This window comes from Macaca nemestrina, chromosome 5 (assembly GCF_043159975.1).
Source record: "Macaca nemestrina isolate mMacNem1 chromosome 5, mMacNem.hap1, whole genome shotgun sequence".
Lineage (NCBI taxonomy): Eukaryota > Metazoa > Chordata > Mammalia > Primates > Cercopithecidae > Macaca > Macaca nemestrina.
Genome location: NC_092129.1, coordinates 138487020 through 138511113, shown reverse-complemented (window position 1 = coordinate 138511113; position 24094 = coordinate 138487020). Strand labels below are relative to the sequence as shown.

The window sequence follows — 24094 nt, the reverse complement described above, 5'->3', positions numbered from 1 at the left end:
CAGCCTAGCTCCATGTTCAACACAACAAACCATCCAGGTATAGAAGCCAGAAACCTCAGACCCATTCCTGGCCTTTCCCCATTACTATTCCCCATTACTAACCCATTACCAAGTCAACTCCACCTCCTAAAGATGCCCACTGCCCTCCACCGCCACCCCGGTCCATATTATCACACTCATCCCTTCTGGCCTCCCCGAGGATCTCTCTGCAGAGCAAATCTCCCCTCCCACCAGCCTTACTCCACTTGCTAAATTACTCTCCAACAGCATCCCAATGCCCTCAGCTGAGGAAAATCTTCCGAGGGCTCATAAGGCCCCACTCCTCTTTTGGCTTCAACCCACATCATGATCCCTCTTGTGGCTCCAGCCACAATGGCTTTTTCTTCTAGACCTGGCATTTATCCCATTCCCTCCTGTCACAGGGTTTGTGCACATGCCCCTCCCTCTACCAGCAACGTTTCCTCCTCTTCTCTCACCTAACTAATGCCTATTCATTTATTTCACTATGAGTGAAGTGCACTAAAGTATACAGCTCAGTAATTATTTACAGATGTCTATCCTCATGGAACTCCCACACAGATCTAGATTTAGAACATTCCTGAGACCCAGAAGGTTCCCTCTTTCCCCTTTCCAGTCTACACCTTCCCTACCCCCCAGGTAACCACTACTGACTTCTATCACTGTACATATTCAGACTGCAGCTGATGCAATCCTTCCTCAGGGAAGCTGCCTCTGATCCCACTGAAAAACTCTAGCTCCTTTATCACTGACCCTTGCTACTCTTGGGACTTTGCACTTGTTTGAGGAATTGATTCATGTAGATTTCCCCTGGGACTCTATAAGCTCCAGGAAAGCAGGGGCCACACCTGCTTTTACTCACCTTTGTTTTCTCAGTGCTGACCCATGCAGTCGTGACAATAGGAAATAGCTAATTCCTATTTCTAAAAGTACCTATTGAGTGTTTTTGGGTTTTTTTTTTCATGTTGCTAAGGCTGGATTCAACTCTTGAGCTCAAGTGCTCCTCCTACCTCAGCTTCCTGAGGAGCTGAGACTACAAGCATGGGCCATCATGCCCAGCCTGAGTGCTTATTATTGCCAGGATATTGTTCTAAGCACTTATAAGTACAAACTCATTTAATCTTCACAACAATTCTATCAAGTAGTTACCATTATTACATCCCCTTTTACAGATAAGGAAACTGAGCCACAGAAAAGTAAAATAATTTGCCCATAGTCATTAAGTGGTAGAGTCAGGCTTCAAACCCATACAGTCTGGCTACAAGAGCCTGTGTTCCTAATTATTATCCTACTCTGACTCTCAGAAGCCACTGAGATTAGTTACTTATTTAATGAGTTAACTACCTAAGGTATTCTAAATGAATTAAAAAAAAAAAAAAAGGGCTGGGCGCAGTGGCTCACACTTGTAATCCCAGCACTTTGGGAAGCCCAGGTGGGCAGATCACAAGGTCAGGAGTTCGAGAACAGCCTGACCAACATGGTGAAACCCCGTCTCTACTAAAAATACAAAAATCAGCTGGGTGTGGTGGCGCATGCCTGTAATCCCAGCTATTCATGAGGCTGAGGCAGGAGAATCGCTTAAATCCGGGAGGTGGAGGTTGCAGTGAGCCAAGATCATACCACTGCACTCCAGCCTGGGTGACAGAGCGAGACTCCGTCTCAAAAAAGAAAAAAAAAAAAAAAAGAATTTATAAATAAGTTGATGAGGTTCCACTAAAGAAACTAAGGGAACCTCTAAATCTCCCCAAGCAGACCAACAGATGAAGGAAAGATAACTCACTGAATCACCTGCACAGGCCCAAGATTATGTCATCTGCAAAATGTAAGAATGTATCCATTTCTCCAGCAGTCCAGGGAGGAAGCTCTGCTACTGGGCACAGAGGCGTGTTCTGGCAGACTATCCAGAACAAAGAAAGAATTACTGTCTGGGCTTTACTACAGCCTAAAGGGAATGTTCACTAGATTAAATCAGCCTCTCTGCTCTTATTCCACGCTAACCTGGTCATCTTTATAACCATTTAAAGCCTCAAGCCCACTAATACAGGAAGAGGATATTTGGGATGAGAAAAACAAAAACAAGTATCTTTTGGTTAGAAAGTGGCAGACTCCACGGTACATTTATAAATTGGCATTTGGTGTGTACCTCAGTTTTCCAGGGCCTGACAGTCCTGCGTGAACTCACAGGGTCCAAACCAGAAAAGCAAGGGCTCAGACCCTGGCACCAAGGCTGCTCCATGTAAAGAATGCTACCCCGTGTGGCCAGACTTGGGTAAGCCACCTTTCAACTGCTTCAGTGTCATTTATTTTCCCACCACATCCCAGAAAGCTCCGGAACACATAAATGAATATATTTATTCTCTCACAGGACATTACACTGTTACCCAGTGTGAAGGGAGCAGCCATGTGGCTCCCAAGCTCCGGAAGTGTCGTTCTCAGAACTGCTCCATTCACGAGCCCTCCTGCAACCAGAGGCCTGGGCTCAACTCACACAAAGTTCTGAGCAATGGCCAGCACCTTGGAATACTCGCCTTCCCGCTTGCGCAGGCTGCTGGGGATGGGTGTCTTAATTCGTGTCCCCACAGGGTTCCCGTTGTCCTCAATGAGGACCACGTTGTTGGAGTCGAATCTGGGGGTCATTCGGGGGCCAGGCATGCAATGTCCCACAATGAGCGCCTTTTTCTTCTGTCCCTTGATGGCCAGTAGTATCTGGTCGCCCACCTTGCCCACTCCATTCTTGTTATAGACATGAATGCAGCGAGGAGCCCGATGGTATGCGCTGTTCCCCAGGGCACTGTTGTCCACCACTCGTACCCGCGTCATCTTCTGAATCGCACTCAGGCTCCCAGTGGTGCTGGTGGGAGAAAAAAAAGTCTGCAGTCTGTATCTCTCATGGTGAGGGTGCACAGGCCTCTGAAAGGTCAAGGCTAGGGAGAAAGTACATGTCAGCAACACACACACAGCAGAGTGCTGTCCAGGAGCAGCACCAGAAAGTCAGGACTTTGTGAAGACTTATCTGTACCCACAACAGTTTCCTCACAATTGAGAGCTTCTGCTGTTGTGTCAAGATCTCAATTTGGATGAGTTTTAAAGAGAACCCAACGTGACAATGAACTTCACAGCAGCCTAACTTAAAGCCTTTGCTTTCCAAAAGGACTCTGAGGACTTAAAGGAATCCCTTATGGGCTAGGCCTCATCCACTGCCTATCCTGAAAAACCTGCTTCCCCAGAATACACCATTCCCTAATTTTCTTATTTACATGTTGCTGGGAACTAGAAGATATGGGTAAGTTTGCAAAGGGAAGTCCTTGACACAACATAGCAGAAACTGGAAATAAGTCAAGGTAACAATCTTTTAATACATTTTTCCTCATTAGAAAAAAAAATTTTTAGAGAGTACTTATTAAAGACAGACAAGGTATTATTAAACAAGACGATTACAGTGGGATTCCTGTTTTCCTGATGCTAGCACCTGATGCTGGTGTTTCCACAGGGTAATCCTAGGACCTCTTCTCTTGTTTTTTATGCCTACTCTAGGCAGTCTTGCCCATTAGCATTGCTGCCAACTAGTAAATTCCATCTCCAGCCCCGCCTCTCTTCTATATTCTAGTTCCATACATTTCCACTCTCCTCAACTCCCTACTCTATAGATACTGCAAACTCAGTAGGTCCCAAACTGACCTCACTGCCTCCCCTTGCAAACTCCTCCTGCTGCTACACTTCTTATCTAGATAATGGCTTCTCCAGCAGCACCAGAACCCAAGCCATAAACCTCTCTCCATCAACATCAACTGGCCACTAAGTCCTGTTGATATCACCCGCTAAGCACCTATGTCCTTTCTCTCCAATCCCGCCAACAACTTCCTTCATTGAGCAGCTCACTCTCCTGCACCAAGACTGTGACATTACTATCCTAGTTGGTTCCCACTGCACTTCACTTTGCTGACAAAGAGCTCTCTTTAGAATATAAAAGTGATGCTACTCCCCACCATCTACACTGTCAACAACTTTGTCCCAATTTACCTACCTTCTAAGGCCACACATTCTACCACTCTGGGCAGGAGCAACCAGGAACTACTGGAGTTCCCCAAGCACACCCTTCCTCCCAATTCTTCCTGAAGGCCTAGACAGGATCTGCCCCCACCTCCCTTTTGAGAAGACTGCCTCCACTCTTTCTCCTTCTCTTCCTCCACTAGCAGCTCCTATGAGAGACCATCCAAAGTACAATCCTCTATTAAAATATTCTATCACATTTTCTTAGTTACTTATTTTCAAGTTTGCACCTATGGCTGACAGTGAGAATTCTTTCAGGACAGGAAGCAACTCTCATTCATCTCTGTATGGCCAACCCCAGGCGCGGTGCTCAGGAAACACCTGTGGGATGAGGGCATGACAGGGCCAGGAGGCATGTCTGCCAACGGGCGTGCCTCCTGTGCTCTCCTGGCTTAGCATCTACAAGAAGAGGAGGGTGTCACACTTCTATCATGCTCAAGTTCTTGGTAATAAGCATGTATTATTTTTGTAATTTAAAAAATTTTTAAAAGAGAGGAGGTTTAATGCTCTAGGGGAATGACAGGGTTGAGAGATGTCAGATTTACTCTAAGAGTCTTGCAAGGACTGAAGAGTAAAAGCTTCCACCATATGCCATTCCCCGTCGCACTTCTAACAGCATCATCACCTCTTTACCTATCCCCCATCCTGTGACCAGACCAACCAAGCCAGCTCGGCCTGATCCCTTTAGCTTTTCCCAACCCCATGCTTACCTCCCTGAGTTTTTACTCCTGTTCTAGTCACCATAACACCCAGCCCTGATAGGAATCTTACACAAAGACAGTTTTAACAACTTAATGGGAAAAGTTACCTGAAACAGCGATGGCTCAGTGCTCTGCGTACACAGGTGAAGGGGCCCCAGAGCCCAGTAAAGAAAGCCATGGGATCCCAAGATAGATCCTGCAGGAAAAACGAGAGGGGGAAAAATTGGTTTCTAAGTCACAGCCCTTAGAGCCAGTTTTCTTTGGGGACTTGTGTGGGAGATGGCACTTTCAGCACAAGATCATTAGTCACAAAATATAAATCTTAGTGGTTAAAGGATACACAGATGATTAGACAGAGCTCTAGCTCCAATTTTGCTGATTCACGTTCTAACTCTGGGGTTGGAGAGGTGGCATGGCCCACAACAGCTTCTGCTATAAAAAAAATACAGCAGCACAGAGAATGCCTTCCTTATTATATCACTTCTACAGGCAGGAGGAAAATATGAACCCTTGGTTATAAATCCAGCCAGGGACTTCTTCTCGAGTCCTCCACAGAGGAAAAACTGCACACTATTGCCCTTGTTGATACTCATGCGCCTTCTGAAACCAGCACTTTAACTCCCTAAAAGAAAGTAAAGTATCTAAGCAGCCACTCAAGTTATCTGTCACTACATCACCTTTCCCCCAAATGTAAAGGCCAGAACACCTGTACAGCTCAAGGCCAGCAAAGCAAAGCCAAAGGCTGCTCTTGCCAAGTCAAAGACCAAAGTCTCTATTTGGGTCAGTCTCCCAAACAACACTGTAAAATGGAAAACTGACCTACACCATACTACAGCTGAAAGTGGGCTTTGGGAAACCAAGTTGAAGAGTTAGTCGAAAGAGCAAACACCAACCCAACACTTGTGGCTCCAGTTTTCAGAATCTCAACCCTGTTGCTCCCTAGCACTAACAAATATGGAGGCTGCCAGTGCCCTGAAACACCAGAACATCACTTCAGAGAGTGCTTCAGAAAGGCCTGTAGCCAGCTGCAAAACACACCTGTTTTTCCACCCACATGTTTGGCTGCAGAGGTGCCCATTCAAGAGGTCTGCCGAGAAAAGCCTCTACACTGTAGTATTTACACACAGCTTTGCTTTGCACAAGTTCAAACCAACTCAGATAAGACTTTATTTAATAAGAATGTTGGGGTGGGGGACAGAGGAATCCACTCTTCCCCAGGAATACCTAGACACTCCATAAATACTTTTTTTTTTCTTTCCTTGAGACAGAGTCTTGCTCTGTCACCCATGCTGGAATGCAGTGGTACAATCGCAGCTCACTGTAGTCCTGAACTCCCCAAGCTCAGGTGATCCTCCCACCTCAGCCTCCCGAATAGTCAGGACCACAGACACGCACCAGGATGCCAGGCTAATTTTTTGGTTTTTCTTCACAGAGATGATGGTCTCACTTTGTTGCCCAGGTTGGCCTTGAACTCCTGAGTACTCCTGAGTTAACGTAATCCTCCCGCCTCAGCCCCCCAAAGTGCTGGGATTATGGGTGTGAGTCACCCACCACAACTGGCCTTTAAATGCTTATTAACTACAATTTAGCCTCAAATCCCAAACTTACTCCCAAATGTTTTCCTTAAGACAACCCATGAAGCATTAGCCAAAATGTAATTATGATTAGAAAAATTAAATGCAAAAGAAGGCAGCTAATGTATGCAACTACTAACATCTGACACACAGAGAATCACAGACTACCAAATGAAACCAGCTTTACTTTTACTGGTGAGGTAACCCTGGACAAGTAACCAAACTGCTGAGCTTTGGTTTCCCATTTGTAACACAGGGATACTAACAGTATCTTCCCCCAAGATAGTTATGAGGATTCAATTAGATAAGCCACGCAAAGCACTTAGCATAGTGCCTGGCACTCTTTACCAGCTAATAAGCTATCATCATCATCATGTCATATATCATTTTAAAGATTAGAAAATTGATATACAGGCAGATTAAGTGACTTGTGTAGAATCCCACAATTAGTCAAGGGCAGAACCAGAACTGGATCCAGGTTCAGTCCAAGGGCGTTCCAACCGCACTCCGCAGCCTTGCTCTGCTATACCAAAGCTCATTTCACACGAGAGCCCTGGGTGTCAAGCAGCTTTAAGGGTCATTTGGCCTCTTTCTGTGTTCTTTGTTTATGAACACTTATAAAATGGTTACAATGTGTCAGGCAGCGGGCTAAGTGTCTTACATACCATCTCATTTAAACTTCATGGCCGGGCACAGTGGCTCACACCTGTAATCCCAGCCGAGGTGGGCAGATCACCTGAGGTCAGGAGTCTGAGATCAGCCTGACTAACATGGAGGAACCCCATCTCTACTAAAAATACAAAATTAGCCAGGCATGGTGGCACAAGTCTGTAATCCCAGCTACTCAGGAAGCTGAGGCAGGAGAATCACTGGAACCCTGGAGGTGGAAGTTGTGGCAAGCCGAGATTGCATCACTGCACTCCAGCCTGGGCGACAAGAGCAAAACTCTGTCTCAAAAAAATAAATAAATAAAATAAACCTCAAAAAACTCTATGAAATGGGTACAATTATTATTAGCCTCATTGTTATACACAAGGAAATAAAGCCCAGAGAGGTTAAATAACTTGCCCAAGGTCACATGGCTAGGAGTGACCAGGCTGAAATATGAACCTCAGTTGTGGGCTTCCTAAACCCATGTTCTTACTCAACAGAGTAAACAGAGCAACTTTAATTTAAATATTAATATTTTACAACTATTAAATCATTCTTGTTCCATCAAGAATACTGATGTCAGCTGGGTGCAGTGGTGCATGCCTAGAATCCCAGCACTTTGGGAGGCCAAGGCAGGCGGACTACTTAAGGTCAGGAGTTCGAGACCAGCCTGGCCAACATGGTGAAACCTCTTCTCTATTAAAAATACAAAAATAAGCCGGGCGTGGTGGCGGGCACCTGTAGTCCCAGCTACTCAGGAGACTGAAGCAGGAGAATCACTTGAACCTGGGAGGGGGAGGTTGCAGTAAGCCAAGGTTGGGCCACTGCACTCCAGCCTGGGCAATATAGTGAGACTCCATCAAAAAAAAAAAAAAAAAAGAACACTGACGTCACATGCACATTTTACTCACAGCCAATTCAGTGCTAGCTGAATCAACTGAAATGGAGACACATACCAGGTGAAAATTATTCCCTTTAATCTAATTTAAGTTTTGAAGACAATTTGTAGTACAGGAGGCAAGAAGAGATCCATACTCAGAGCAATAGCTAAAAACTGGCAAAAAAACAAACAACAAAACAAAACTTCTGAAAAGTAGAGTCCTTCTGGTCCAGGCTGCGTTAGCTCAAATCCCTGCCAAGCTGTTCCCATCTCATGCTGGCAGGCCTTTGGCTTCCTGGGGGAGAAGAGTCTCCTGAGCGACTCCACAGAACCCTCAAGATCCACCCAGCACCACCCACATTCCCTCTCCCGAGAAGTGCAACACCCTGCCTCTCAGCACCACACTGCTTCCTCAAGAACGCTGATATTAGTCCAAGAACTGCAGAAGCACTTAAGGGCTTCCCAGAACTTTCCTGACTCAGGTGTCATCACAAAGCACCCCCCTAAACTCTGTAAGGCTGTCAGTGCACAAACACAAACTCAGGCCTCCTCTCTGCACCTTGCTCTCATGCCATCTCCACAACCAACACTCATCTCTGCCCAGCCAAATGTGATCCAGCTCCACAAGAATCTCTTCTACAAAGTCTTGTGTCAAACGGCAGCATCAATTGCTACCCCTCCTGAACACTGGGACATCCTTGTGCCAGTGCAACGCTCAGAGTCAATATTCACTATCCAAACACCGACACTGAGTAAATGTGGATACTTTGAGGTAAGGCTGATGTCCTTTAACATTCTATTTCTTCCTACTCGCTATCCAAAATTCAGAAACCAGATATTCTCACAACATGGCATCTGAACATGCTACAGGAATTCAGGAGTCACACAGACTCTGATGGTAAGGATTACCTGTACTGCCCTCAAACACAAGAGTGATATATTCATGTCTCTAGGGAGCATTTCCCAATTCAGTGACTTTTCACTAGCTCTTTAGTGGATCTGATATTGACCTCTAGACCTAAACCCAAAGGACTCAGACATCAAATGGCCAGCAGTTAGCATTCCTATGAACTTGAAAGCACAAAAGAACCAAATACATTCACTTATTGTATATATGTCCTGTATCCCTCCAAAAAAACAAACTGCTGTACCCTCCTCTTCCACCCCAGCAAAAGACCCCAGCCAGTCCTGATAGTAACAGTAGGAGTGCAATAAATACTTGTTGAATAAAATAAATGAGGTAGCCAAGAGATAGACAGACCCCCCATGGCTCTGACGGTGGGAAATCCAGACACGGTAGAGCTCTTATCTGTACTTTCGGAATCAGGACACGTCAGGCAAACACGCTGTAAGAGAATGATGGTGCTAATCATGGTAGATTAGCCCGTGCTTTTTTTCCAGGCCCCCTGGACTCACCTCCTGGGCCTGGTGCCTATACTGTCCACTATGGAAAATGCCTCATCCCACCACTAAAATAACTGCTTCAGATCAGGGAAGAGCAATGGAGGCAGCAATTTACTTCAAAGCAACTTTGATGGACCCTTATATTATTTCCTAGCATAAATCTATCCTATGGACACAGATTCTGAATCACTTCAGACCTAGTCTATATACAATGGTTGTTTCACAAGGAATGTCACTCTGAGTCTTGTGCACAGGAGACTGGCTTCAACGATAGTTCCTTCTCTACGACACTCTCACTTAGAGGAGGCCAGGTATTTGGAAAACTTTGGTGCCAGAGACAGCTTTTCATGCCACTTCCTGATCAGCACTAAGTATTACCCTCCTGTTTTAGAAAATGAATCAACTTCTCTTTAAAAAGAGCTGGGGTCGGGGGTGGGAAGAGAGGGTGGGTGGAAGGAAAAGAAAAAAGAAATTAATACAATCCAAGCCATGCTCATTTTCCATCTTGCTTTAAGATCTCCCTTCAGTTGTAGAGGCAAGGGAGGACTAAGGATTTCAACGGAATATGGGGAAATTGGCATCGCCCTACAGATTCCAATGGAATGCATGCTCTGTGAGAGCAGGGACCAGCCCTTGCTCTGCTCGGTGCCAGACACTCAGTGCCCAGAACTGTGCCTAGCACACCTACAGCTGAGTAACTCTCTATTAAGTGGACAGAACTGATTTATGGCTGGGCACGGTGGCTCACACCTGTAATCCAAACACTTTGGGAGGCCAAGGTGGGCGATCACCTGAGGTCAGGAGTTTTGAGACCAGCCTGGCCAACAATACCAAATTTTTGGTCTCTACCAAAAATACAAAAATTAGCGGGGCATGGTGGCATGTGCCTGTAGTCCCAGCTACAGTCAGTCCCCCGATGAGTCAGGAGAATCTCTTGAACCTGGGAGGCGAAGGTTGCAGTGAGCCGAGATCACACCACTGCACTCCAGCCTAGGTGACAGAGTAAGACTCTGTCTCAGAAACAAAACAAAAAAAGAACTGATTTATAATTCAACCTCCAGCTCCAGAGAGGCTCCATGTGAGCGGGGTTTGTGGTTTTTCTTGTGCCCTTTACCCAGGCTCCCAGTGACTTGGGAGAGCCTCACAGGCACAGAGTGCTTTTTTCTTTCTTTTTTTTTTTTTGAGAAGGAGTCTTGCTCGGTCGCCCAAGCTGGAGTGCAGTGGCGATCTCGGCTCACTGCAAGCTCCACCTCCTGGGTTCATGCCATTCTCCTGCCTCAGCCTCCCGAGTAGCTGGGACTACAGGCGCTAATTTTTTGTATTTTTAGTAGAGACGGGGTTTCACCGTGTTAGCCAGGATGGTCTCGATCTCCTGACTTCGTGATCTGCCCACCTCGGCCTCCGACAGTGCTGGGATTACAGGCGTGAGCCACCGTCCTCTGCCAGAGAGCTCATTTTTAGCTACTCTGAGTTGGAAGGGCAGACACAAAGAGTCTGTACCTCTGATGCTTTGTGGAATGCTGGAAAGTACCATTAAGTTTTGAGGATCAGCAAAATATATTTAGTACAACAGATCTATATATAATTATACATTGTTTCTACCTAAACAATTTCAATCTTTAGGTACCTGGCAGGTTATATTTTAAAGACCTTTCAAGGGGAATGGCCTCTATAGAAAAAGGAGAAAACAAAAAGTTCAGCACAATCACAAATGAGCCTTTAAAGGAGGTTCTGCTAGTATGTAACGGACAGGAAAAGAGACACTGAAAAATCAAATGGAAAGCCCAGATGCAAAAAAGACAAACTCTGCCAGTGTGAGAGTATAAATGTCCTTCTTAATCAAAATAGGAAAAGCAAAGGCCTGGCAGCTCTGATAAATCAAAAACAAAAAGGAATTTTTGGGACCCTCTATCCTGTCACGCAGACACAACCCCTCGCATCTCAGGTTTCTCCTCAACCATTCTGGACCAATAAGTACTTTCATTTGTTGCTTACAGACTCATTACTGTTTTTGCTGCCCAACTATTTCCTTTTAGGAAGTGTGGTGTGTGCCTGGTTTGGTAACCTCACACAACAGCATGTTATAATTCTCAAAGTACTTTCACACAGATCACTTTCTTTGAAGATTTCAGTTTGAGCTCCCAATGGAAACAAAGACAAACAGGAAAGACCAACAGTCTGCAAGGGGGCTGAATCTGCTAATGATTCTGAACAGTTCTGCAGGCTCCACAGAGTTGGAGAAATGAAGACAGAAATGCAAAGCTTGTTGGTTGACTCACCCAAGGTTAGAAGGCAATAAGGCCCTGGCCGGGCGCGGTGGCTCAAGCCTGTAATCCCAGCACTTTGGGAGGCCGAGACGGGCGGATCACGAGTTCAGGAGATCGAGACCATCCTGGCTAACACGGTGAAACCCCGTTTCTACTAAAATACAAAAAAAATTAGCCGGGCGAGGTGGCAGGCGCCTGTAGTCCCAGCTACTTGGGAGGCTGAGGCAGGAGAATGGCGTGAACCCGGGAGGCGGGGCTTGCAGTGAGCTGAGATCTGGCCACTGCACTCCAGCCTGGGCAACAGAGCCAGACTCCGTCTCAAAAAAAAAAAAAAAAAAAAAAAAAAAAAAAGAAGGCAATAAGGCCCAGATCAGAGCCCAAGGCTGTTTTTATTAAACACTGCACAATACTTGCACAGTGATGCTGCTTTAGCCACTAATAAGCTTCACGGATACAAATAAATGTTCCACACACAGGGTAAGTACTCCTTCTCCTTTGGCAAAGCTGCCACATAATCTTTAAAAAACTCAGGAAACAAAAAGCCATCTCTTCATTAAATATCTGCACTACATGCAGGACAGCCTTGGACCAAAGCTAAAGCTGATTTTGAGTGATCTGCCAAAGTGTGAGTTTTCACAGCAGCACTATCAATGTAAAGTATCCCTCAATAGGATGATCGGCTGTTTCCACCACAGCTACCACTGAGAAAACCCCATTTCTCAATCCCATTTCACAAAGGGAAAACATGTCTAGGGTTATTGTCCTATATTTGTTTATCTAACTTATGCCCCACCTTGTTGCAAAAGTATTTAAAGCAGGGCGTGGTGGTTCACACCTGTAATTACACCACTTTGGGAGGCTGAGGGAGGAGGATCACTGGAGCTCAGGGGTTGCAGTGAGCCATAATTTTGACACAACACTCCAGCCTGGGTGACAGAGTGAGACCCTGCCTCAAAAAAAAAAAAAATAAGCAGTAGTACTTAGACAGATCTGACAATTTTCAATTATTGAAGATGGTTTTTCAATGTGGAGATAATTGTATAGTTTATCTAGTTTTGCTCCCCCTCCCATCCCTACCTCACAAGTATACAAACATCTATAATCCAGATATAAATTTGTAATATTCTTCATCTGGTCCAACTCAGGAAAAACTGCACAAGGTCAAGTAAAATTCTACTGAATCATATACATAATTCCCTTCCTATTAGTACTTACATTGGGCCAGGTTTAGGTGGGCTCCAGGTTTATGAAGATGTCAGACTGGCAGGAGAGTAGTGTGGAAAAGTTAAAGAATGGGGATGGGAGGGTGCTGCTGATGGAAAGCATGTATCTCTTTCACTCCATCCTCCCCTTCTCTCACACCAAGTCTGTGACTCTGGAATCACCTGTCCAGGTCTCAACGATTCTCTGCCAAGCAGAGATCATATTGGGAAAAGCAAAGTGGTCTGGAAATGGAAGTGCTTTAGTTTCACTCATGTAAGGGATCATTTTAACATGGACAATCCTTCTCTGAATTATCCAGTAGGGACTAAATCTGCAGGATAAATTGTTTACCAGATCCTGGCCCAGAAGAGCAAGCTTGTTCCCTGATTCTTAGGGCAGCACCATGGATGCCTCTTTAAGATCACAGCCCTGAAAGTGTTTTCAGTTTAGAGTGGACATGATAAAGTGCTTCCTCTCTTTTCTAAAGACATAAATGATTTTTTGAGTTTTTAACAGAGGGCTTTCCTACTCTGAGTTGTGTTTCACTGGTGAATGGTAAGCTACTTTACTACGACCTTTTTAAATATTCAGCATATTACCTGACCCAGAACATTCCTGAGATCTGAACTGCAGTCTTCTCTTGCATACTAGTTGTCACTGTAAATACACATGTAAAATCATACCAGGGGTAAGCAACAACCCAGAAAAACCATGAGCCTATAAAATAGAAGGCTAAACCATAACCTGCTTTTCGAGCCCCCACACAGCCCTAAGAACTAGCCAAGTGCTGGGCGCGGTGGCTCACGCCTGTAATCCCAGCACTTTGAAAGGCCAAGACGGGCGGATCACGAGGTCAGGAGATCGAGACCATCCTGGCCAACATGGTGAAACCCCGTCTCTACTAAAATACAAAAAGAAATTAGCCGGGCGTAGTGGCAGGCGCCTGTAGTCCCAGCTAGCGGGAGGCTGAGGCAGGAGAAGGGCGTGAACCCAGAAGGCGGAGCTTGCAGTGAGCCAAGATTGCGCCACTGCACTCCAGCCTGGGCGACAAAGCGACAAAGCGAGACTCTGTTTCAAAAAAAAAAAAAAAAAAAAGAACTAGCCAAGCAACCTGACAGTAGGAAAATCCGTCTTAGGTGGGCCCAGGTATCATAATCCCAAAGACATGAGTGGAGCAAAATAGGTTTGTTTTTGTTTTTTTTTTTTTTTTTTGAGACGGAGTCTCGCTCTGTCACCCAGGCTGGAGTGCAGTGGCCGGATCTCAGCTCACTGCAAGCTCCGCCTCCCGGGTTCACGCCATTCTCCTGCCTCAGCCTCCCGAGTAGCTGGGACTACAGGCGCCTGCCACCTCGCCCGGCTAAGTTTTTGTATTTTTAGTAGAGACGGGGTTTCACTGTGTTAGCCAGGATGGGCAAAATAGGTTTTAAAGGATTCTTGCAACTGAAGACTCTAGGAGCTAAGGAGAGTCTAAATAACCATGCTCAGTGCCCAATTACCTGAAAAGTGGACTCCGGAGAAATTTTGTTGTTGTTATTTCCTTCCCCCCTCCACCCCAGGAAACATTTTATCTTTGATATTCAGGAGCAATAATAAAATATTTTGGCCACTGTTCCTTCACGGATTCCACAAGGCACTTAATTCTCATGTCAGGCTTTCTGAAATGCTTGCCCTGGAAAGTGTCACTTGATGGCTCACACACTCCTTAAGGATTAGGTGCTGACCCTAATCAGGCACAGGCAGAAATAGCTCAGGAATCCACATGCTCAGACTCATAACTATACTATTTTGTAAAAAATAAAAACATATAAAAAATGCCTTCTGGCTGGACAACGAGGCTCATGCCTGTAATCCCAGCATTTTGGGAGGCTGAGTTGGGTAGACTGATTGAGGCCAGGGGTTGGAGACCAGCCTGGGCAACATGTTGAAACCTCATCTCTGCTAAAAATACAAAAATCAGCCAGGAGTGGTGGCACGCACCTGCAGTCCCAGCTACTCGGGAGGCTGAAGCATAAGAATTGCTAGATCCCAGAAGAGGCTGCAGTGAGCTGAGATTTCACTGCTGCATCCAGATCTCCCCAGCCTGGGCAAGACAGACTGAACCAAAAAAAAAAAAAGCCTTCTAGTGATTCTCAGAAGTCCAAAAACCAGATAATTATGGCCTCCACTTCCATTTTTCAGATATCCATTACAATGCTATTTGACCTCAAAGTGAATTTTATTGTTCCACACATGCAATAGATTACACCAATTTCACAACTCCCAGAATCCAAACCTACAAAGACCCTTCCCACCAGGCACCTTACCAAAAACGGGCCTCGTCTCCATCTTCCTTTCTGTCACAGTTGAAAAACTGCCCTTCCTCATTAAGCCAACCAACTTCTTACCTCAATAAAATCCTTGTTTTTCAATAGCACATACAGTATTTCCAGTGATGAATAGTGAACTGTCTTTCATCTCACACAGTAACCTCCTTGAAGAATATCTACTTTGTTCTTTACTGTATATTCCTGGCATGCTAACTGCATCCTCACGGACAATTTTAAGTGACTGAAAACTCAGGCAAAGAAAGGCAAGAGGGCAAATAGAAGGGCACAGGACACCGATGCTTTTCAAATTTTTCTCACTGCGACCTACAGAAACACACTGTAGAACACCTTCTAATACACTCACACGTGTGTGTACACCTGAAGCAAGTGTCAAGAAACAATACCCTTACTAAGTGCAACACTGTCTGATATTTTCTGTTTCATGTTTTAAATGGCCGTGATCTACTAAACTGATTTCCAACTCACCATAGAATTCAGTTTGAAAAACACTGCAATAAATCAAACCTTACAGTTGCATTCCACAAGCTACTAATGAACTCTTGAAAAGCCAGCATACAGCAGAGACGCTGACCAACTACAAGATCCAAACCCCCAGGTGGGCAGTGTCTTTCTGTTCAGCAGTGGCAGTTCCCCACCACCACCACCAGCCCTGGGAGTTAAGTATCTCCCAAACTCCCAGAGTTTCCCAAGTAGCCCAAGGTGTCTGTCATATGCCCTTTTAACCTCTTTATAAATTCAGTCCCATCCATCTCTTATGGTGGCAAAGTTCATTCATCGTCCGCTGTGGAAAGCAAAACTTCCTTTTTGTCCCCTCCAGGAACCAAAAATTAAATGACCAGGTTGGTGCCCGTTGTGCCTTTGTGATCTATTTGTGTAGGTGACATATATATAGAAAAGAGTCTCAGTCTCTCCCTTCATCTTTCCAGTCTTAATCACTGATAGATGCAGTCTCTGGTGAAATGAGAAACCAGGGAACCCCCTTGCCTGGGGGAGGGCGCACTCATCAGCGTGACAGAGTGAAAGCAAAACCTCAATCCTCACACCACAGAGGCGTCTGGATAACTCATCTCCAGACCCAAGGTGGGAAAGGGGAGGGCGGCGCGGAGAGCGGAGAAGCCCGAGGAGACGCACTGGAGTGACCTGCGACAGGTGAACGCAGCCCGCCCTCCCCAAGTCGGCTCCGCAACCCGGGGAAAGCAGGTGAGAGCCTGCCACGGACTTGGAAGTCGCAGAAGCCGCCCACGGAGAGTCGGAGGGAGGAGGGTCCGGGTGAGGGGCCTCCCCTCCCCGTCGGGACCCCTCCCCGTCGGGACCCCTCCCACTGACCCTCTGCCTCCCACTCTGGCCTCTCCTCACTCACCCCGGGGAGTGGGCCTCCCCTAGTGGAGAGAAAGGAAGAGAAGGAGAGAATTAGGGGCCTGACGCCCACCCACTCACCCCACCATACCGCTCTTGCCGCCCGGGAAAATCCCGCCGCGGGCCTCACCGACCAAGCGCCGCCTTCGCCCCACGCGGTCTCTCCCCAGCGCCTGCGCGCCAGGCCCAGCCCGGCGGACGCGATCTGAGAGTGCGCGCGCGCCTTGCGTGCGCCGGCGTAGGGGACGGGACATACGGGGCTCCGCCCCCTCCCTCTCCCTCCTCCCGCTCCCCCTCCCCCATACACTGCCGCGGCCGCCGCAGGAGCCCGGAGCTCGAGCCGCCCAGCGACTCCCCCTCCCCCTCCCCCAGCCCCGCCCCGCCCCAACCCGGGGCTCGGAGCCGGAGCCGAGTCTGCGACTGGGGGTGAGTACGCGACCCCTCCCCAGCTCTCGCTCTTTTCTTCGAAGATCCCACCACCACCCAAAGAAAAAACCTGGACTCAGCTGCGCGTCCCCTCCCTTCAACCTCCTGCGGGACCCAGAGGTGCCCGGGCCCGCGGGACCCAGCGGTGGCGCGCGCTGCCCCCAACCCCGCACCATCCCGAGCCAAATGTGAGTCCTCCAACCCCTGCCGGAGGTCCACATACGCGCCGCCCGCTCTCCCCAGTCCCGGGGAGATCCCAAGGGGTGGGACCCCCGCCCCCGGCCCCCGAGTGCCACTCTTCTCCCACCTGCCCGGTGCAGGTGCGCGTCCCCTGCGCGCCCCTCGGGAGTGCCAGCTGCGCCCCGCCTGTCCGCCGCCGCTGTGGGGAACTAGCCGCCCCCGCCCCCGAGTTTTGGACCCCGGGGTCGCCAAGTCCGATGCCTTCGGTCCCTTTTATTTTTTCTGCTGCTCCCGGGGGCGAGTACACCAGAAGTCAGCCCAGGGTAAGGGCTCGGGCTTGGGCAAGGGCAGGGTTCGCAGGCGCTGGCATGAGGCCGGCGGCTGCCCCCGACCCTTCTGGGGACTGACTGGTCTGCAGGCTGGGGAGGCGGCCGGCCCCGGGAGCGTGTCCTCTCCTTACGCCCCACACAGTGCAGTTCATTCATGAGCCGCCCGGGCCTGCGTTGGAGGGTGCGGTGGGGAAAAGATTCAGACGCGGAACCGAGAGTGGGGCAAAGGCCCTGTTGCGGGAAGGGGGCGCCGCTTTGTCCCTCCTGGCTGTCTTGAACGCCTAAGGCGGACAGTTCCAAAGCTTGGCTTCTTGTTCCCCAGAAAAGGAAAGGACGCTTGGGAAGTGAGGAGGAGAGGTCAGAGGCTGCCCTTGGGGCTCTGTGTTGCCACCTGCCTGGGTCCCCTGGGCAGAGGTCTGGCCGCTCAGGGCAAGCTTGAGCACTTCACTGCCCTGGGGGGCTGGGGCTTGCCTACCCAATATCGGTCTGCAGCAGCCTGGGAGCAATGAGGCTGTGCCCAACACCTGCTGAAGAGGGGCCCATCCTGCCTCCCAGGCCAGGATGAGGAGGGGAGTGGGAGTGTCAGCCAGGCTTCAAGTGGGGGTGTGCTGGCAGCATGATTGTCCTCCAGGGCACCAGAGGGTCCAGGCCCTGGCATGCCCCAGGTGGCACATGCTGGGGCCTGCTGTTGGCTCACTCAGTGCAGTCTTGGCCTGTGGGTGGGTGGGGACATGGCAAGGCAGAAGTCAGGCGGTGGGTAACTAAGAACCCCCTTGGGACATCATACAAGTTCCCTCCAAGTATAGCAGAGTCTTAGAGACCTGGGTTCAAATTCTAGCTCTACCATTCTTCAGCTGTGTGACCTTGACAAGTTACTTAACCTGTCTGAACCTCAGTTTTCATTAAAAAGTGTGTTTATGACTATAATTCCAGCACTTTGGGAGACTGAGGCAGACAGATCACTTGAGGTCAGGAGTTTGAGACCAGCCTGGCCAACATGGTGAAACCCCATCGCTACTAAACATACAAAAATTAGCCAGGCATGGTGGCACACACCTGTAATCCCAGCTACTCAGGAGGCTGAGGCAGGAGAATGGCTTAAACCTGGGAGGCAGAGGTTGCAGTGAGCCGAGATCGTGGCACTTCACTCCAGCCTCGGTGACAGAGCGAGACTGTCTCAAAAAAAAAAAAAAAAAAAAAAAATGTGGTTACTACCACCTCCTTACAAGTTTTATCATGGGAATCAAACAAGGTAACAAGTAAAGAGCTTGACATCCTTCCTGGTAGTTGATCAATAATGGGTTATCATCTCTGAACTTCTGACCCGTTACTCTCCCATGCCTCCACCTCCCAGGCTGCCACAGATGCATGGGGTATGTTCAAAGAGTGAGAATATTCCCTATCACTCACTGGCAGAATCCTTAACACAGTGTAAACCCTTAGGTCTGAATAAGAAGCCCAGCCTGACTGAGGGGCTCTGTTATATTTCTATCATGTTAAATTCTGTGTTTTTATCTTATTTTTGTTTTCACCAGTTTTCTTTCTCTAAACCAATCCCTTTTATTCCATACCTTATTAATAACAATAGCTAATTCTTGGAGCCTGTGATATGCCTTGAACTGTATTAAGAGCTTTTAATCCCCAGAACACCGACACAACTGGATTATTGTCCCATTTTACAGATGAAGAAACTGAGGCCCAGGGTGACTAAGTAATTTTCCCAGGTTAGAAGCCTGATCTGTCACATCCTAGAGTCTGTGCTTTTAACCACCAGACTACGGTGCCTGTCCCCTACACCTGCCTCAGAACCTGAAATCACAAACCCAAGGCCTGAGTGGAGGGAGGCTATAAGCAAGAGGAAAGGCAAGCAGGTAGAAATAGGGTATGGCATTTCTCCAGAGTGGTAACTGGCTGCCTCCAGCTCCCTGGTGGAAGTGGCTCTTGTTTGCAGATATCTCTGCAAAGTGCGGTGATTAAGAGCATACACTTGAGCCAGGCAGCCTGGGTCCTTATCTGGGTCTACACAGACTGGCTATGTGACCTTGAGTAGCTCATATACTCTCTCTGTACCTCAGTGTCCTCCTGGGGTTGTGATGGGGAGCGAATGAGTTACATTTGTAAAGTGCTTAGAAGAGTGCTTGGCACAAAAGAAGAGTTAAATAAACATTTTTAATACATGTGTTATTTTACTACTTTTTTTTTCTGTTTTTCTTTTTTCTTTCCTTTTTTTTTTAGACAGGGTCTCTGTCTGTCACCCAGGATGGAGTGCAGTGGCATGATCTCGGCTCACTGCAGCCTGGAACTCCCTGGGCTCAGGTGATCCTCCCACCCCACCTTCCAGAGTAGCTGGGCCTACAGACGTGCGCCACCATGCCTGGCTAAATTTTGGGGGGGTATCTTTTGTAGAGACAGGGTTTTCCTATGTTTTCCAAGCTGGTCTCGGACTCTTGGGCTCAAGCGATTCTCCCACCACCGCCTCCCAAAGTGCTGGGATTATAGGTGTGAGCCACCATGCCTGGCTTTTTTTTTTTTTTTTTTCCTGAAGACAAGGTCTTGCTCTGTTGCCCAGTTTAGAGTGCAGTGGCATGATCATGGCTGACTACAGCCTCCAACTCCTAGGCTCAAGGGATCTTCCCCACTTGGCTTCCAAAAGTGCTGAGATTACAGGGGTGAGCCACCCCACCCTGCCTACTACTACTTTTTTTTTGAGATGGAGTCTCACTCTGTCAGCCAGTGGTGTGATCTAGGGTCACTGCAACCTCTGCCTCCTGGTTTCAAGCAATTCTGCCTCAGCCTTCCGAGTCGCTGGGACTACAGGCTCGCGCCACCATACCCAGCTAATTTTTGTATTTTTTTAGTAGAGACAGGGTTTCACCATATTGGCCAGGCTGGTCTCGAACTCCTGACCTTGTGATCTGCACACCTCGGCCTCCCAAAATGCTGGGATTACAGGTGTGAGCCACCGTGCCTGGCACCTACTACTACTTTTATGCTCACTTGTGGATATATTCTTTGCCTATCCCTCTGAAGTGGGTAGGGGGTAGAGTAAGAATATTCATATCTGTTTGTTACAGATTGGAAGACTGAGACTTAGGTTTCATAGTAACAGAGCTAGCTTCCATCTTCACCTCCTCCCCTCAGACCACATGGCCTTGCTTTGATCCCAAGCCCTAACTTAAATCTTGTCCAGTAACTCCATTGAAAAAGTTTGTATCACGCCTGTAATCTCAGCACTTTGGGAGGTTGAGGCGGGCAGATCATGAGGTCAAGAGATTGAGACCATCCTGGCCAACATGGTGAAACCGTGTCTCTACTAAAAATACAAAAATTAGCTGGGCACGGTGGCATGCGCCTGTAGTCCCAGCTACTCGGGAGGCTGAGGCAGGAGAATCCCTTGAACCCAAGAGGCGGAGGTTGCAGTGAGCCAAGATCGCTCCACTGCGCTCCAGCCTGGTGATAGAGCAAGACTCCGTCTCAAAAAAATACATAACAACCAAAAAAACAGGCGTATAAGTTATAGCTCTCCAACCCCCACCATGCACACACTCCTTAATGGTAAAATAAAAGCTTAAGTTAGCTAGAAATAAAATCCTCCATCACTCTCTGGACATACTTCTAGCTAAAGCCTCAATATCAGACTAGAGAAACTCTGGGATATAGCTGGTGCAGGTGCCTTGTGGAGTGGAAGAACTGCCACCTCCCGTCCCCGAGGTATTCTGCCTCAGTGTCTTCCCTCTTCTCTATTTCTCAGCCCAGAGCTGGCTTTGAAAGCAGCTGCCCTTGATGAAACTCAGCCCAGCAACCCCGCCCCCACAATTAAAAGCTTGGAGCAGGCCTGTCAACCGGCAGAGCCGCCAGCCCAGGCTCCACCCCTTACCTGTCCTGTCACTGCAAGTTGCTTCCCCTACTGGGTTCCTGCTTCCTCCCTGTAAAATGGGGATAGTGATCTGAGTGCACCCTGCCTTCCTCCCATGCAGGTGGGAGAATTAATGCAGTTGTGGAGGTGAGAGTGCTTTGTGACCCTAAGGAGACCGACAGCAGAGGAGCATGGTGATTTCAGTTACTAAGCATCTGGCTAGACCCTGTCCACCCTGCTGGGGCCAATTCATATAGAAGCTTCCAAAATGCTCTACCTTTCTTTGGTGTGGATAAGACAGGAGGTGATAGGAATGGTACTCTGGGGCTTGTTCTCATTTCATTCTGATCTGGTGGAGCCTTGGAATTCAGAGAAACAGGCAAGCAGTGAGAATGGAGTGTTGAGATTGCTGGAGTACATTGGAGTTGAGAATTGAGAAAGGGGGACTAGTTAGAGCCCCCCCCAACCCAAGATACCTATACCTACCTTTAACCTCCTATAGTGCGCTAGGGTTCTGTGCATCTTATGTTTACATACCCAGGCTCCCAGACACACCCATGTTCACACCCCCACTTCGAAGCCAACAACTCCCTTCATTTCCGTGGACTGCCATGCAGTCACCTAGCTCCTCCTGGACACAGGTCCACACATCAACACACATTTACCTGGACACACATACCTGGACACACACATTTCCACAGCACCCTCAAGTTCTCTGGCCTGAGAACTTTTAATGAGCATTAATAAAGCTTCCATGGTCTGCCGAGTCCTGTTCTAGGCACATCAGAAAAGCATTGTGGTGCCCTGAAAAGCATTCTAGCTTTAAAAAGGTGAGCTAGGTTTGGGTCCTAGGTCCCTCATTTTATTAGCAGTGTGACCTTGGGAAAGTTGCCTAACCTCTGAGTCCCTGTGCCCCCACCCTAAAATGTCAGTGACACTCAACTCAGGATCATTGAGGATTGAATGAAATCACGTATATATTATTCTTGAAACTGAGGGCACTGGACAAATGGTACCTGATACAATTACTAAATTGGTGTATTTTTAAAGGCAGCTTGAACTGGAAAAGGGGGAGGCATGACATACCAGCAGTTACTCCTTTAGTCTTCCTAATCCAGGCTTTGCAGAGACTCCCTGGGACCAAGTAAAACACATCAACAACTCCATCCTCCCCTCCATCTGAGGGCTTCTGCCTCTTGCCCTGTGGTTGAAGTGTTAGGAAGAGGCAGGAGAAACCCTCTGATTCCCCCTGGGGGCAGAGGGCCCCTGCTCCCGAAGTTGCAGTCACTGTTTCTAGTTTTGTTGTTCTCTTTGTCTGGTTTTCCTTTTCCTTCCCTGAGGACCTTCCCCCACCCCCCGCCCCCAAGGCAGAGCTTCAGTGTTGTCGGCAGAAGGGTCCCCCAGGGACCCCCCAGTAAAATGGGTGGGGCAGTGCTGCACTGCTGAGGCCACACTTCTCCGCCATCCTGGGATTCTCCCCAGGGCCCCACTCTGTTCTGTCCCTAAACACTTTGAGAACCCAGGCACTCAGGCTGGCTGTCCCTTTCCTCCTCCTCCTGCCCACCCCATCCACTCTGAGCATCAGTGCAGCTGGCCAGCAGCAGGGAACCAGACAGCACCCTGGCTGCCCGGGCAGGCTAAGAGGCCCCCACCCACTCTCCCCTCCTTTGCCAGTGGTAAAGCTCGCCGGAGGGCATAGCTTTCCCAGCCTTCCCTGCTTTAGAGGCAGGAGCATGGCACTGTGGGAGTTGTAGTACTCATAACACTCAGGTGATCCTATGCAAATAACTGAAGAGAGGAGAACGGTATAGGGAAGAGAAATGAGAATAAGCAGGAGTGGCTGGGGCCAGGGAGGTAACTCGAACGCAGAAGTCCTGCTATTTACTTGACTTCCTACTCTGACCCATCGTCGAACCTAAGCCAGTTATATAGAGGTGATTAACAGAGTTCAAAACCCTAATCAAATGAAATCGTGCCATTTTTCTAATAGGCATAGAAAGAAAAGATCAGGACGAGGCAGCTGGCTCCTGACCCATTTTCCCCTGATGTGGAGACCCCTCATCTTACCCTGAGTCCTCAAATCTAGGACCCCTCCCTGTCTTCCTAGGCTCAGCTCCGCCCCCTGCCCTAAGACTGAAAGAATGAGAGTGTGGGGGTGGCGGGGGCAGGGGGCATTTAGATAGATGTTAGAAAATCACAGACCCCTTCCTGAAAATGAAACCAGCCTCTTAATGAAACCTGCCTCCCCAGTCCAGGCCTGGCATCTAGACTGAGTTCCCCATACCCAGGGTGGGGTGTCATAGCCAGATTGCCAGTGAAGGCAAATCCATGTGACTCAACTCTCCCCTCCCTAGGCCCTTATCTCCAGAGGCCAGAGCTTCCACCTACCCAGGCAGCCTGGTGATCTGCCCTCACTGCCCCCTCCCCACACCCACCCTACTGGGCCATGAAGGGGATGGGGGCAAACCCAGCTGACTGTTCCACCCTCTGCCCAGGAGGACCATGCGGCAGTAGCAGCCATGCTGCCCTTTCTGCTGGCCACACTGGGCACCACGGCCCTCAACAACAGCAACCCCAAGGACTACTGCTACAGCGCCCGCATCCGCAGCACTGTCCTGCAGGGCCTGCCCTTTGGGGGCGTCCCCACCGTTCTGGCTCTCGACTTCATGTGCTTCCTTGTGAGTGCCTGCTGCCACCCCCTACCTTGGCATCCATGCCCTGTACACACCTGGCAAACACCTCCAGCTCTAACCAGTCTGCCACCTGCCCCTGACTTCCCAGGCTTAAGCAGGAGGAGTCCCCATCATCCAGCCCAAGCCTCGACTTTGACCATTCACCCGAGCCAGGGTCATCCCCTTCTAAGACAAGATTT

At 48.4% G+C, this 24094-nt stretch overlaps 2 protein-coding genes across 7 annotated transcripts in view; one reads left to right on the top strand and one right to left on the bottom strand.

Moving 5' to 3' along the window:
* Positions 1–2356: 2356 nt before the first annotated feature.
* LOC105489546 (mitochondrial ribosomal protein L14) lies at positions 2357–16651 on the bottom strand. Of its 3 annotated transcripts, none has more exons than XM_011754404.3 (3): positions 16523–16651; positions 4877–4965; positions 2357–2869 (listed from the first exon to the last, which is right to left on the bottom strand). In XM_011754404.3, exons 2-3 carry the CDS (start codon positions 4945–4947, stop codon positions 2503–2505), a joined length of 438 nt encoding a protein of 145 aa, XP_011752706.1. In that variant the 5' UTR covers positions 4948–4965; positions 16523–16651; the 3' UTR covers positions 2357–2502. The 3 variants fall into 3 exon arrangements, with proteins under 3 accessions (XP_011752706.1, XP_011752708.1, XP_011752707.1); XM_011754406.3 differs by having other exon boundaries at positions 16562–16647; XM_011754405.3 differs by having other exon boundaries at positions 16513–16643.
* Positions 16116–24094, top strand: part of LOC105489547 (transmembrane protein 63B) — a 28736-nt gene continuing 20757 nt past the window's right edge. For 2 of the 4 annotated variants that reach the window (XM_011754409.3, XM_011754407.3), the window contains exons 1-2: positions 16731–16857; positions 23718–23900. In XM_011754409.3, the coding sequence (XP_011752711.1) occupies positions 23742–23900 (159 nt within the window). In that variant the 5' untranslated portion in view covers positions 16731–16857; positions 23718–23741. Of the gene's footprint in view, positions 16276–16730; positions 16858–16910; positions 17046–23717; positions 23901–24094 lie in introns of those variants that run through there. The other 2 variants (XM_024795278.2, XM_011754408.3) reach the window with 2 other exon arrangements.